Below are 15,435 nucleotides of genomic sequence, written 5' to 3'. Positions count from 1 at the left end.
AATTCGCCAACTGCGACGTTTTTGAAAACCTGATTCAAAGGGATATTTAATCTCCGGAATAATTAAACAGGTAATACTTTTTATGGTATGGATTTATTTCGAAAGGTTGTACAATTATTTCTTTTCGGGCTTCTTGGCTGCAGGCTTCTTTGCGCCAGGTTTAGGTGCTGTAACGGCAGCCTTAGTTCCTTTCCTCGACTTTTTCTTAATCTTCAAGAACGCATGTGTCCTCAACTTATTTCTGACCTGTCTAGCTTTGCGCAGCTTGAATCGGTCAAAGTCACTGAGGGCAGCCCGCTGTGAAGTTATTATCAAATCATTTTAATTTGGAGAATTGGATTTGTGACAAAAGGATGATCAATTTTAAATCAAATCAGATAAATAATGGCTTCATTTATGTATCAGCCGGCAATTCCTATCAAGAATATAGGTTCATCATATAAATGATATTAGCATGCGAAGATTAAAAAAAAAAACTTCCATACCTTTTTCTTGGCTTCTACTTTTTGTGCCCACATGGACTCGCTCCATTTCTCATCAATTTTTCCATCAGACCATGCCTTGCGTACAACACGAGTCGAGCCAGTGAACGGAAAACGTAGACGGAATTTCGTCAGGTGTAATTGGCTAAGGCGCATCTGACCACGGGGTATATTTGCAGCCGGTCCATCAACCAACACCTGGAAATACAAGATTAAATTCAGATCCAACCATTCCCACATAACAATATTGTTTGGTGGATCAGAATGTTTTCAGAAAATTGTGATATCTTCAATTATGTATCAGCCGGCAATTCCTATCAAGAATTTGGGATCATCATTAAGAATGTTGACCAGACAAAGCTTTAGAATGAGAACATCTTGATTTTGAAAGATACTATTCATAAATATTAGTTGAAATTCTTTCAATCAAGCAACCGGTTTCTTGCTTTCAATGTAACCTCGGTTCTTATCACCAATAATAAAAATTTAATTATAAATTAGAGAATCTTACCCTGTTTTGATCAATTATGTCAACAATTGTGACAAGTTTGCCTTCATGGGGCCCATCGCTGACATAGGCGACGCGGCCCGTTTCAACGAACCTCTTGAACGGCTGCAAATAACAATGAATGGTAAATAAGACTAAGAATTGTGCGAGAACATGTGAAACGGTTACACAGAGTTGAAGCTTCAATCGAGAAATTTCTGGCGCGAATTGGGCTAATTGGGTTGGGACTAATCGAGACTTTTGAACCGGTCCCAAACTATCGTTGAGATCGTTTGGATTCGCTGATGAACTTGTATGAAATAGTGGCGTGTGCCATGTGGCTGGTGATGAGCCGCATTGTAAAAAGGTTGTATTCCCATCAAATAACTGTTCTCCTCTTACACTCCGTCCACATATTCATTTTCACAGTTTACCCGATTACGTTCGTGTTACAATAATATGGAAATTAAATAATATTTAATACTTTTATCGAGAAATCTGACGTTATAACAAGAGCCACAGCATGCTTACCATGGTTAACCGGAAGCGAAAGACCTGAAAAACTGAAATGGGAACTTGCCGGACATTCGCCCAAAGAAAAGTAGTCAAGCTTACGACTGTGTAATCCACACGATTACTGAATCCCGCAACCTCTCGGAAAGATAAATATAGGAGAAATCATTTCAACTTCGTTTTTATAGAATGTATCCGCATTAAGTTAGCATTAATCGCTAATTAGAATAATAAAAAAAAAAAAAACATCCTGACAAGTATCGGCGGGAAAGTTGGTACGTTAAGCGCCAGATAGCGCTAGTAGAGCTCAAGTGGGGCCGAAGTTAATTTCAATGACAAGGCTTCAAATCTGATCATCGATTAGCTTATGACGTTTGTAGATGATTTGTTTATATATGGCAGCGATAGTTTACGGTGAAACATTTTACGAGGTAGTGAGCATATTATATTCAACGATATTCCCCGATTAGCAAATATGGTAATGTCAAATATTCAGTAACAATCTTAATAAATATTATAAGTCTGTTGCATGTTTTCGACGCTTGTGTATAAAATGGAAAATCATTACATACCGCTCAGCTACTGGGTTAGGCAATGCATAATTTTGATAAATGGTAAATCATGAAAATGAAAATTTATTCATAGATACTATCTAGAGCCAAGCCTGTGGTTACGGATGGCACCAAGAAAAGCACCTCGAGAAAGGAAATCCCTAAGTTGGAGGATTTCCTTGAAAAGCGAGACTATACAGGAGCGTTGACGTTGTTGGAGTATAATGGAAATGATCAAAATTCAATAAACACAGATTTATGGATTGGTTACTGTGCCTTTCACCTCGGTGATTATAAAAGAGCTGCAAAAGTATATGAAAACATGAAAAAGAAAGGGAATACTTCTGTAGATCTCGCTACAAATTTGGCATGTTGTTATTTTTACCTTGGTATGTACCCGGAAGCGTTAAACGTTGTAGAAGAATCTCCTGACAGCCGTTTGAAAATCAGGATTCTTTTTCATCTGTCTCACAAAATGGGTGACGAGAAAAAACTCATGGAATACCACCAAATGCTGGAGGATGTTATTGAGGATCAACTGTGTCTCGCTTCTATCCATTATCTCAGGGCTCACTATCAGGAGGCTATTGATATATACAAGAAAATATTACTGGAAAACAGGTTCGTTTTCAAATAACGAAAATATTCACATCACACAATTAAAAACTGAAGCTTACAATTAGCAAAGAAGCGCACTTCACTAATCAAGCATCGCCAGAGTGCTTTTAAAATTAGGTTAATAGAAACGAGTCACTTATTTATTCTAGCAAACCAATTAATTTAAAAAACAAATCCTCGATAAGTGGCAAAGATTCCGAAGTATACTTGATAGCTGAACTCCTAAAGAATACCAGGTATCCTATCCATATTCCCACTATCCTTACGTCCCGCATTTGAACCTTTGATTTCCATGCAAATCTCAAAAATCAATAGCTTTGCAAAATGAAATGACTAATGTGTTTTTACTGATGTTTTCATTAGGGACTACTTAGCTTTAAACGTCTATGTAGCTCTGTGCTACTACAAGCTGGACTATTACGACGTTGCTCAAGAAGTTCTTCAAGTTTATTTGCAAAAGCATCCAGACAGCGCAATTGCCATCAACCTGAAAGCTTGCAATCATTTCAGATTGTACAATGGCAGTGCTGCTCAGGCGGAGATGAAACAACTTATGGAACAAACATCAAGCTCGTTCAGCTTTGGGCATGATCTAATACGGCATAATATAGTAGTACGTATTTAATGAAAGTGAAAGAGTAAAATTTTCAAAAATTCTACTTCTTAATTATCTCATTTCTGCATCGTTTCAGGTATTCAGAGGTGGCGAAGGTGCTCTTCAAGTATTACCTAGCTTGGTAGATGTGATACCAGAAGCTAGATTAAATCTCGTCATTTATTACTTGAAACAAAACGAAGTGAGAGAAGCTTTTGAACTCATTAAAGACCTTGAACCAGCCGTTCCCCAGGAATATATACTAAAGGGAGTAGTCAATGCTGCCATTGGTCAAGAAACAGGCTCTGTAAGTTTCGGCACGTTATCTAACCTGTCGATAAGATATTTAGAAAATATCATTTTTTATTTGTTACGTATAAATGTGCTATTTATTTATTTAACGATTGCATTTTTATTTCTTCGCTGGTTGTGAGTTTTTTACTTTCTTGATTTATTTTTAGTTTTCTTCACCTTCAATTTACCGTCAAACTGAGGGTGAAATATTTTTAGAGGGAGAACATAAAGACAGCCCAGCAGTATTTTCAACTAGTCGGATCATCAGTGTCAGAATGTGACACAATTCCAGGTCGTCAGTGCATGGCTTCGTGTTTCTTTCTGTTCAGGCAATTCGAAGAAGTTTTGGTATATCTGCACTCGATAAAGAGCTACTACTTCAATGAAGATGTATTCAATTTCAACTATGGCCAAGCTAAAACAGCTGCTGGGTATTTCAAGGAGGCTGAAGATGCCTTTCTCATGATTCGGAACGAGAGATACAAGAATGACTACGTCTACATCAGCTTACTTTCCTACTGTTGTAAGTATTCCTTTCTTTGAAACAAATGTTGTATCTTCTTCAGATGTGTTTTGTCACCTTTAAATACCAAGGCATGATCATTAACGCCATCTTCGAAAACATTCATGTCGAACTATATTTACGGCAGATAAGTGTACACAACTAGAAGGAACGGTAAAGCTATCTCTGAAGAAACTGTTAGTCTATATTTTCATGGAATTTTCACGGGCAGCAAAATGATGCCGCAATATTTTGCTGCCTAGTTCTAAACCAATAGGAATGCCAATAAAATAGATGATACGGTCTTAGCTTGCTCAGGGCCCATCATTGGCATTCCTATTGGTCTAGAACTAGGTAGCAAAATACCGCGGCCGCATTTTGCTCTCTGTAAAATCCAGCCTTATATTTGCTGTCACACAATATATATATTTGTGACATACGAAGCCTTTGCTAATGAAATTCTTCTATTAATGACTGGTTTCGGGAAATCATTATCACTTTAATTAACTACCCAGAAAATCATTGTACTGCTCTGTATCCGTATAATCAAGGCTAATCACATCGCCTCAATTTCGAAACTAAACTCTCCGTCAATAATATTGAACAATAACATCATGTTATGTATATTCAGACATAATGAACAAAAAAGCTCAGTTAGCCTGGGAGCTCTACCTAAAAATGGAAACATCGAATGAATCTTTCAACCTTTTGCTATTAATTGCAAATACCTGCTACAAAGTGGGGGAGTTTTGGCATGCAGCTAAAGCATTCGATATGCTGGAGAGAATGGATCCAAGCCCTGAGCACTGGGAAGGCAAAAGAGGAGCATGCTGCGGGACCTTTCAGTACATTGTGGCAGGAAAACAGCCAAAGTAAGTACATTAAGAAGAAAAATAATCAGTCATAGGAAGAAGGCAAAGGAGGAAGAATTGTGGTAATTGAAGAATTGTGTTCTTGAGAAATCGTTATTAGGTTCGTCACTATCTAGAAAAATTCCGAGAATCTTGTTTGCAATCTAGAATTTAGCAATAATCGGAAACAATAACACTCAAAATGTTACCAAGAATTCATAATTTGACGGAAATATTATCCTTGACGCGGTAATCCTTAATCTCTAACATTGTTTTCCTGTACTTCGAAAGCTTCACTTAGTACGAAAAAAAGTTTCACCTAAATCGATTTTACATCGCTGATTTTTTTCAAGATCATTGTCAAAAATTCAAGATGACAGAATTGCATTTCCCAATGATTCTGTATAGTTTTACAATTTACTAATCATAGCCAGTGTGTGATCAAGAGATTCAAGTGTGAAAGAGAAAATTTGATGTATCGTAGTATTTTTTATGTGGAAGGACGAATTAGCGTATAAAACGTTGTACAAATGATCTAATCTACAAAGTGACAGATTACAATGACTCTGATTCAAACAACGGCATCGTATGAATATGCGTGTCTATAACAGTTATTTATTCTCGTGTGCAGAGAACTGTTGCCGGACGTAATTCAGCTGCTAAGAAACACGAATAACTCACAGGTAGAACAGATATCGCGAGTTATGCGAAAGTGGGGTAAAGACAACAGGATAAACTTCTAAGGAATCGAACGTCCAACTCCAATTAAACTGACGCACGTCAGTTACCTGCATAATTATCTGCAAAGTGCTGCCACGATTCTTTTTCTCTCTAAAGTAAATCAGTCCCTGCGTTAAATATCTTATTTTGCGCTTTACATCTTATCACATCACGCGTTTATCGTCGGATATAATGCGACATTTTAGAAAAAAATACCGATGCAGCACGTGAAAATACGAAATTACTTTACATTACCCGTGAGTATGTGTGTTTGTATATTATATACATGGTGTATGTATATTTATAGGGATATAAGTTACGAAACTAGTCCGTCCAAGCATTGTGACTTTGTTTATAAAACGTCGATATACGTAATAAGATATACCAACTGTATGGAAAAGAGAAACGAGTAATTTTCACCACAATCCTGTACTTTCCATGAAACGTGGCTTACGTAAAGGTTGTTTTTCGTTACGAAGACACGTTGAAAGCGGACAGTTGTACACGATTACTTTTATTCTCCGCGAACATTCCTCCTTGTTTACGCGGCAAATTTTCCTCGTAAACAATTTGCCACCTTCCGGTCGGATATCTTCTCGGTAACACTTTACCTAAATTCCAATCGTAATGTATTCCTTTAATTTTCCAACCCAACCAACGCTCGTGCGACAGTGAGAAACTAACTCGCATTCAGCAGCTACCACGAACTCATATATGTAACGTATAACTCGTGCCTCATACTCACATCGTGTACAATGTATCCGAGAAATCAATCTCGACTACATTACACCGATGCCGCACGAATACGTTGTTAATCATCGTAACGTACGTCGAATATAAAATCTGTCAAACGTCTGCCCTCCTCTCAGAGGTCATCGTGGTTTCGCCGAAGAACATTATCGCTCAGGCGAGGAGGACGGGGCTTTGGCATTTATCATTTGTAATAACACGTTCCCGCATCAGAATCGTTATTTATTCCCGGAAAGCCCGCGGGGTGCAAACGCATGCTGCAACCAGTTATACTACTTCCCGCCTCGAAGATGCATCGGGTTCTCGGAGTGCACCCTCCGACCCTCGTCGCCCGACGATGAGTCTTGGAGCCGAAATCGAAGCCTCGAAAATCCTGAGCATGCAGAGGGTGGTGAGACGGCCTAAGACGCGACGCAGTCTCGCGCGCTGCATGTTATACACCGTTCTAGGAATACCTACGTGGATCAATTTTAGCATTCCTCCGGGCTCGATACGTCGGTTATAGGCTGGTATTTTAAACATAGCCTTCGAACGCTCCAAGGCGACTTGACAGTACTAGACTGAGTCACGCTTCGAGAAATAGGGAAAATGAACAAACACTGCGTGATTAATATCGGTATTGTAACGAAGAAACTTCCGAGATTCGATTAAATATATAGGTATATATATAAATAAAAATATTAAAAATATTCAAATCAATTACAGCAATATCGTAATAACGAGAAAAAGAAATGAGCTGGCGTACTTGTTTATTGTAACATGCATATTACACCGTGTAAGAAGTTCCGCTTCTGAAAATGTATGTTTCCGTGTATAATATCGAAATATAATTATACTGCAGTATGTGGTACATTCTAAAAGCGAGAGGGTTTTTAAAGGGAATCGTTTGTATTTTAAGAAACGATTTAATCATCGATTTCCTTAAAATAAAATAAGAATGTGACGAGGAAGCCGCCGAGGTATGAATACCCAGAGCTGCAGGACGGATAAGTGCTCATCATGTATATGCATGTTAAAAACTGACGTGGCGTAGGGTTGGGCCCGTGTATCGTGCCTACCTCCATCATCGTGATACCTCTGTCCGATAAGTTCCTCGAAGAAGAGTTCAGCGTTGCGGGGCCCAAGGCAGGCCTACAGGGAATCGTGATACTCCTCGTTACATTTACGAGACCTGACCAGCGGTCCGCTATCCTCGTCCTTTTTGTCCCCTTTACTGAGAATAACGCGATAATCTCTATCGCTTTGTCGGCAGGGAGGGGCTCCTGTTTGGAATAACAGAATACAATTACCTTTTCCTCAGCTTGAAAATAACCATCATCGTCTCCCTCGGACGCATCACATTCTCACAGCAGTGATCTACCTGTAATCCTAAAAAAACCTGACATTCCGACTGTACTAAGTTGTTACATCCCTGAAAAGGGTACGAAAAAGGGGGTGAAATTGAGGAAGAGAAACATCTGGATATACAATACATACGTATATAGCTACTGGTAGTACGTGAGGTTTGAATCGCTAAAGTGTACCAGTGACTAATTTACAATTTTATCTTCGAACATCATATTCCAGAAATACTATTCTCGTACCTCCGCAACTTCCGTTTCAAGAACCGTTCAGGATATCGCAGTGAAATTACATCGTGTCCTTTTCGAGTCGTGTTTGCCAATCTTATGACGCGTCTGGCTGACGCGAATCGTTTAAAAGCAGAATTCTTTAAACTACAATAAACGGAACATTGGCTTTAAAAAAAAAACTGTAAAAAAGCGACTCAACATTAGCTTATACTGTATAACTGTGGAAGTATATTCCATACCTTTGTACAAGGTTTTATAAAAATTGAGTAAAACCCTGTTTCAATTTAAAGCGAAAGTCGGTGAACGACAACTCGATCGATAAATCGATCATTTTGTGGTTGTTTAACTCGCACATCCACGACATTAAAACCGTAAAATAAAGAAGTACGTAGAAAATGTCCTGTATTTATAATTTAACATGCCTTACTAAATATAAATCAGGCTCGAATTGTATACTTCTTATACTCGTTTAAGTCCGCACTACGGCATACACAACTGCAAAAGTCCTAAAGTCGTTTACTGTATCCTCTCAAGAGTTTCTGATTATAGCTCGCGGGTACGAATATAAAAAGTTCCAGTCGACGGACAGTTGTTGGTTAAATTTTCACTGAAACGGGGTGTAAGTTTTACAAATCAGTACAGGGATTCTTTAATTCATACCATAAGAGGACGCGTGAATTTTTAACCTCGCGAATGAAATTAGAGACTGTTAAGAACGAAAGTTTAACGAGATTTATTAGGTATTTAATCGTCACTCAACGCACGGTGCAAAGCCCGCGTTTATCGTTCGTTCGACTATCGTTCTTTCCTTCAAAGTTCCTTCCCCATCTTCAAACACCATCGTCATCGATGACCGTAATTGCGTGTAACACGTAGCTGCAGTAGTAACACTCGACACGGATATGGCAAATGCGCGGCACCGCGGAGTGCTCGGTTTTTATCCGCAACACACGTCACGGTCTTATCGGTTATGTTTTACCACTACATAATAATACAGAATATAACTAAGCCGGCTGAAAATCCCGAGTATATTATTATCGTCTTTAACACGGCCTGCGGGTGCTTTCTGTGCACCGCAACAATGACTAATCTCTCGACGTCGATGATCACATTCGGGTTACGGTATACGTACCAATACCATACCCGCAGGTATCTCACACACGTTTTGCGTACGTCACGTTCCTACGGTTCGTATACCGTGTGTACAATCGGAGTGACTAATGCAGAAAATTTTCAACTTATATCCAACCCCGACTGGATGTGCAACCTTTACCGCGAAATGGTTCTGGACATATTTGTCGGAATTCAATTATGACTTATCGTCATTTCCTGAAACGATGTCACAGTCTCGTAACCGTTAAACCAAATAACGTAGATACGGCGCCTACTCGGCGCCAGGGTAGTTCTAGTTTGTTCCAATTCTCGTGTCCCGTTGTCTTGCGTTGTTGTGATACCAAGATCTGATAATTTTTCATGAATTTTGTCAAGATGCTTCGCACTCGTTCCGAAGGTAACACTTTAATCCGCTTATCGCGCCAACTTCGGCAGAAATACTCCAAGATGTCGCATTCCTGAGGAGATAAAGCGACCCGTGGAACATCTGCGGCGCAGAGTCAATAAGTGCCTTTTTTCTTTGACCGGGAAAAGATATTTCTTCTTGAAGAAAGTATAAATCAGGGTTTCGGTGTAGGAGATCGAATACCCCATTAAGATCGTGAAGAGGATCCCTTGCCGAGTTCTTTGAATTTCAATACTCCAACCGTGCGGGGTACAGATAACGTAAATAAGCGAGAAACAGAGCTGCGAACAACCCGTGTGAAAATCCGTCGGTTTTGATCTCGGCGGAACGGAATTTCAGTTCAGTCTGACATCCGATCTGAACCGGAGCTGACATTTCCGCGCTCTTCGCTCGCTCAGGTATACAAACAATACGGACAGGCGTGTATTTATGTACGTACCTACCTACGCATACCTTTGCATATGGACAATGTGCGCGTATAATGCAGGAAGCATTCGTGAGCGCGTTGCGTGTTCTGGAAAATTGCACAATTTGCCCAACTAGTTGCACGTTAGCGAGAATGAATTGTCTCGGAATTCAGCGGAAGGGAATGAAAGGCAGGCATGACACAATCAGCGAAGAACGCAAATAACGGGGACAACGAAACTTGATTACCGAATGATCGATCAAACTTCCGAATAAACGCCAACGTATTTTTCGACGTTATTCTTTCGACGTTCCATTCTTAAATGCGGAATTCGTTCCGCAAACTTCACGTCCGTATTTTCGGTTCGTTCCAAATAACGGTTTTCTAACTTCAGAAGTGACGCGCCGGGCTTTTCAAAATTCCGAAGCAATGTAAGACGAACTTTTCCACGATTCCATCGACGTTCAATTTCGCGAACAATCGCTTGCTCGGTATTTTTCAAAGATATTAATCAACGACGGAATCGATTTATTAGTAAGAAGAACAATTCGCGGAATAGCGCAAAATTGTTTTGATACCATCGCGTATCGCGGTAAAAGTAACGAAACTCTCGAGTTTCGAGTAACTAACGGGGCACAAAGCTCCGAGAAGTTGTTCACCTCGCTGCAAGTGTTACACGCGTATAATGGTCGCACCGTATTTGGTGTGTCGTGAAACACTTTCGCTGTGCGATATTTTGCTAAACGAACGAACGAACGAACGTAGCAGAAAGTTCCTGTTGGATTATTTCACCCGAGGTTGATTGCTTCTGGGCATTCCCAAATACTACTCGTCGCTGTATCTGGTGTACAAAAAGCTGTTCCAACAAGGATCGAAGACCTTGAGAATTTTGCAAAAATTTTATCGAGTTACTGTACCAGGCGCAAGCCGACAAAAACTGGTAAGTATTGTACTTGCTGTATGTGTGACACGCATTAATCAAGATTTTTATTTTACTCTTCTTACATTCAACGGCTATAAATAGCTCGATATTATACCACGGTTACAATCTTGCGGAAGAACTCTGCGAAGCACACACACGTACGCACGTGTACATAATACGTCGCATGTACACGTGACCCACTGAGCAAGACTCGGAACTAGATTAGCACATAAGAAGTCACGGGTTTCGTGTAGCGTTGATCGTCGAATGCTATTTTAGGAAGGTGGAAAGTTTATTTCGAGAAATGATTCACGGAGGTTGATCGTGGGCGAGCTGAGCTCGTAAGGTTGCCCATAATCCGAAAGTTGAATTATGCGGCTTCGGAGAAGTTGATGTTAGCTGTCGGGTGAAAACAGCCTGAAAACAATTCTTCGAGTACGATTTTCAAACGTCGAACAAAGACCGAGGCTGCCAGACGCTCGCGTTCCTTCGAGATGAGTAAAGCGGTGTTCTGGTATGGACGACGAGCGACGCTAAAGTGTCTCTGCTTCTTGAGAAATAATAATAATAAATAATAATAATATATTATTATTATTATTATTAATGTTGTATCGATGACGCGCGATGGCGTCACTGCAGCGAAATTGACGAAAAAGAAGATTAATACGAAGGAGAAGAGGAGTATGAGAAATGGAAATAATGAAAATTGAAAACAGCGGTGCAAAACAGTTTTAAATATTCCACGAACTGCCTATCCGGCGTGTCTACGTGACTTCTTGACGTCACGCGAGCATCACTGGCCGTCAAAACGCTATTTTCACTTTGGCTCCCCCGTTCCTTTTATCCGTTGCTCCGTGACGTCGACGATGAAACGCGTCGAGATGTTTACGAACAGGCTTGACGACATATTTAGCCGTTGGTGGAAAACTGAGACAGGTGTTGCTAAAAATATGTACAAGTGGCGCCAACGATTTTGCCATTACAATTGCGTAGGTCTGCACAACGCGTTCGTGTTTTTTTGGTTTTTTCCTTTCAACTTTTGCCTTTTGCCAATCGACGCCTCCTCTGCAACGCCGCATATTTACACACCCTCATAGGTATACCTATTTGCGCAGAAAATATACTGCGCCGCACATTTGGCCAACCGTCGATCGGATTTCTTAGTATTTGTTTTTATTTATTATCGTACAGTCTAGACGGTCACAGGATCGCAGAGGCAGAAACGACGGTCTTCTCATACACGTATTTGTATACGTATACGTACACAATCCTCAATCGCATGAGTGCGCTTTAACCCTTTCAGTTACAGAAGCCACTGTAGTGGCAACCTTTTTTTGGCATTTTTTCATTATATTTCATGCAAAATCCTGAATTTTTTTGCATTCCCAGGTACCTGAATTGCGTGATTGAAAGGGTTAAGGATTTATGGTACGTATAGCCGGGTCGAATCCAAAAAATAAGAAAACAAAAGTTAAACAGGACAACCGAAATTGATCGAGTTGAGTCTGATTTTACGAGATTCTTCTGTGATCCAGAAAGAAACGCTTCGACACTGAATTTCAGTCGCAAAAAACTTGTTGCCAAGAACGTCAGAATTGTATCACGTTATTCTACAATCTTTTGAATTACCGAATGAATGAATTCTTTGTAAATTACCAATATTAAACTTTTGATTAAACAAGAAATACATTATTCTTAATCACAATTTGACCCAGACGATCTGTAGTAACGAGGTGTTTATAATTGAATTTCAGTGTTTTAACATTTTCTCCTCCGTCGCAGGAACTTTTACAGTCGCATATAATCGGATTAGCTTTAGTTGGCGACAATATATTTAAAGCTTTGTCTCATTACGTTTTTATTTCATCAATTTTGCATGTAAATATTGTAGGTATACTTTTTATACTCCCGTTGAAAAATTGTCCAGGCAAGGACACATACCAGAATGATTTCGGAGAATCTTTACATTTTTATGTAAATTACGTAGCCGATCGTCCTTACAAATTTGTGTATGCGGTATTCGCATGTCGGCCTTGATACACGGCTCGTTGTAAATGCTATAAAAAGGTCGGACATCTCTAAATTCGGAAACGGAACTTTCTCTAAGAATAACAGCGCAATCTTGTTCGAAAGCGTTGCCCGTTACTGCGATACTCGCGGATTTCCTCGAATCGCACAATTTCAATTCGCAAACCGCGATCCAAGGTCGCTTCCACGTTTTCGATCAAACTGCTCTACGCATGCAGTGCCGCATTCCTGCAGTGCGCATATTACTTAATGCCAGTTTTATTTTTCCGCAATTCTCTGTCATACGCCTGGCTATTCCGCAAACGTAATTCTGCTGATGCTAAATCCTGTTTCACCCACGGAATAACGTATGAAATATTAAACGCGATCGTATCTTGGGAACTGATCTTTGAATTGACAATCAGCACGCATTTTATTCTACAATATCTCCCGGAAACAAAAAACAATTCGCGAATATACTAATTATCATCCACGTTATTACCGGTCTAAAAAAAAAAAAGAAAAAGCAATAAACCGCGTCGATAACATTTTTTTTATTTTAATTCGCGGGACAACAAATTGCGGTTAATCTCTGTTTACCGGGTGGAGAAAACCGTAGCTGAGAATTATCACACTTCCGGCAACGCGTATAAATTCCGCGTAATTTAGCGGGAAATTTTTCGCACATTCTCGCTTACGAGCAGATAACATCTTTATTTCTACCTATTAGTATATCAAATCGGTTTATCATCTTTCATTAATTATCGACAACGATCTACGCTTCTACAACTCGAGATAGGCTCATAATTATTGATCATTGTTCCAGTGCTGTTAAGTCCTAAATGGATTATCACGTCATAAACAACTGATATGTGTATAGGATTATTATGTATACTGTTTCAAAACAAGCTAATGGCTAATTTTCCGCCTATGCAAATCCACGCGGAATTGATTACAATTATGCAAAAGCTGGGGTAACGAAACCGCAGTTTCCGGTGATTGGAGTCGTTCATACGTATCGTTGTGTGCATAATTGGCGGAAGTATGTTATACCTGAAGTAATAACTTGCCTGCGATTAAGGTGCAGGTGAAAGAAAAAAAAAAACAAAGAATTATCGACGTCAAATTTTATTACCGAAAGAATATGAAGAGCAAAGATTACTGTATAAGTACACTGACCTAGCATGAACGTATTTACTGTACGTTGATTTAAAAAAATTATGATTGATGAGCCATGTAGCTTACAAATTATAACTGCGCGTTAGGTGTCTACGAACATTTTATTCTTGGTACACGCTTAGTTGTAATTATTTGTGCTGTATCCATGTGCTACAAAGAAAAATAAAGTAACATTAAATAAAAGAAAAAAATTCAAATTCCAAGTAGCACGTCGGGTGCCAGAATCCTTCACGGGACTGTGTAAAATTTGTTTGCTGCAGCTGAGCTTGATCACGTCAAACGATCTTAAATTTTGCAAGAGTGGTGTACGTGCATGTTATATGTATTTATTTATTCTTTTGTGTATTTTTTCTCCAAATTACACATTCTTCGACTTTAAGATTGCAAATTCAATCGTACCGTATAATGTAAAAACGGTTTACTACATTGGCAGTTGAAGTTCGGGGAAATTAATTTGAGATGTAGAGATTATTCGAGTTGGCTATAACGCAGGTTCGTAAAAATAATTTCGGTGCATAATTATACACATGGGACCGATCGGAATTAACGAGGATATGCTTGCTCGGCAATCCCGCGGTTGAGTCTAGACCCTGAGATAAGTATCTGTGGGAAATAAAGTTTTGTTGAAAAAAATTCCTCACAATATTCTTGCGTTCTGCAACGTTCGCAAATTCCTCTAAAAGTGTTGAATATTTAAACGGCAAGTATGCGTACGTGTAAATGCGTGTGCGAGTTTAAGCTTCCCGTGTGCCCCCATTCAGACACTTTTTTTTTTACTGGCGATCAGAGGTTACGATGTACAGAGCTCAATTATATCGCTGACTTTTGCGACAATGTTATATTATTATTGATATGTTATATGCGTAGATATTTTATTGGAAATCTTGTTAACCGGGAACTTTTGTTGAATCTACATTCGGTTTGTATAACCTAATGGGGACTTCCATAAATAACGTAAAGTGAAAATTGGGATTTTTTCACTCCTTATCATTATTGACCCCCTTTGTTTGAAAAAATTTAAAGCTGATTACTGACAACAGCATTGTTTTAATATTCTTTGAACTCTTTATCAAGGCAGTCGGTAAATTCTTAGTTCTACAAGTATTTGTTATAATCAGATACGTTACAAATATTTTTCAATCTGATAATGAATAAAGTGTAATATTGCAGTAAGTCATGGAAGCCCCCAATTGGGTAATTATTATTCAAAATTTCCCCGCTTACATTTTATTTTTGCGAATCAACGTGATTAAAAATAACTCCCAATGCAAGCTTCCGGAATTTCCGATAATTTCCAATTACATACTTCCAATTACTTCCGGCAATCGCTTTTGATCTTAACAGTACACGTATAATTGATCTCTCTTCACTTTGAAACGATGAAGCATAACTACTAATTAATTTCCACGACACAAACATACTTCATGATACTGTCACATCTTTTATCAAATTACTCTGATTGAAAAAA

The 15,435-nt window shown here is 39.1% G+C and overlaps 2 protein-coding genes across 5 annotated transcripts in view; one reads left to right on the top strand and one right to left on the bottom strand.

Moving 5' to 3' along the window:
* Positions 1 to 74: 74 nt before the first annotated feature.
* On the bottom strand, positions 75 to 1,552 carry RpL14 (ribosomal protein L14). The gene is made up of 4 exons (XM_046610057.2): positions 1,501 to 1,552; positions 994 to 1,095; positions 486 to 680; positions 75 to 297 (listed from the first exon to the last, which is right to left on the bottom strand). The coding sequence occupies exons 1-4, from the start codon at positions 1,501 to 1,503 to the stop codon at positions 115 to 117; spliced, it is 483 nt and encodes a 160-aa protein (XP_046466013.1). The 5' UTR covers positions 1,504 to 1,552; the 3' UTR covers positions 75 to 114.
* Positions 1,553 to 1,804: 252 nt separating this feature from the next.
* Positions 1,805 to 15,435, top strand: part of Ttc26 (tetratricopeptide repeat domain 26) — a 66,021-nt gene continuing 52,390 nt past the window's right edge. The window contains exons 1-7 of one of the 4 annotated variants that reach the window (XM_046610045.2): positions 1,805 to 1,960; positions 2,128 to 2,654; positions 3,162 to 3,264; positions 3,344 to 3,553; positions 3,757 to 4,063; positions 4,674 to 4,914; positions 5,525 to 8,338. In XM_046610045.2, coding sequence (XP_046466001.1) covers positions 1,958 to 1,960; positions 2,128 to 2,654; positions 3,162 to 3,264; positions 3,344 to 3,553; positions 3,757 to 4,063; positions 4,674 to 4,914; positions 5,525 to 5,636 — 1,503 coding nt within the window. In that variant the 5' untranslated portion in view covers positions 1,805 to 1,957 and the 3' untranslated portion in view covers positions 5,637 to 8,338. Of the gene's footprint in view, positions 1,961 to 2,127; positions 2,655 to 3,014; positions 3,265 to 3,343; positions 3,554 to 3,756; positions 4,064 to 4,673; positions 4,915 to 5,524; positions 8,339 to 9,815; positions 10,800 to 15,435 lie in introns of those variants that run through there. The other 3 variants (XM_046610043.2, XM_046610044.2, XM_046610048.2) reach the window with 3 other exon arrangements.

This window comes from Neodiprion pinetum, chromosome 2 (assembly GCF_021155775.2).
Source record: "Neodiprion pinetum isolate iyNeoPine1 chromosome 2, iyNeoPine1.2, whole genome shotgun sequence".
NCBI lineage: Eukaryota > Metazoa > Arthropoda > Insecta > Hymenoptera > Diprionidae > Neodiprion > Neodiprion pinetum.
The sequence above is the reverse complement of the archived record's forward strand: the minus strand, read 5'-3'. Positions and strand labels throughout refer to the sequence as shown.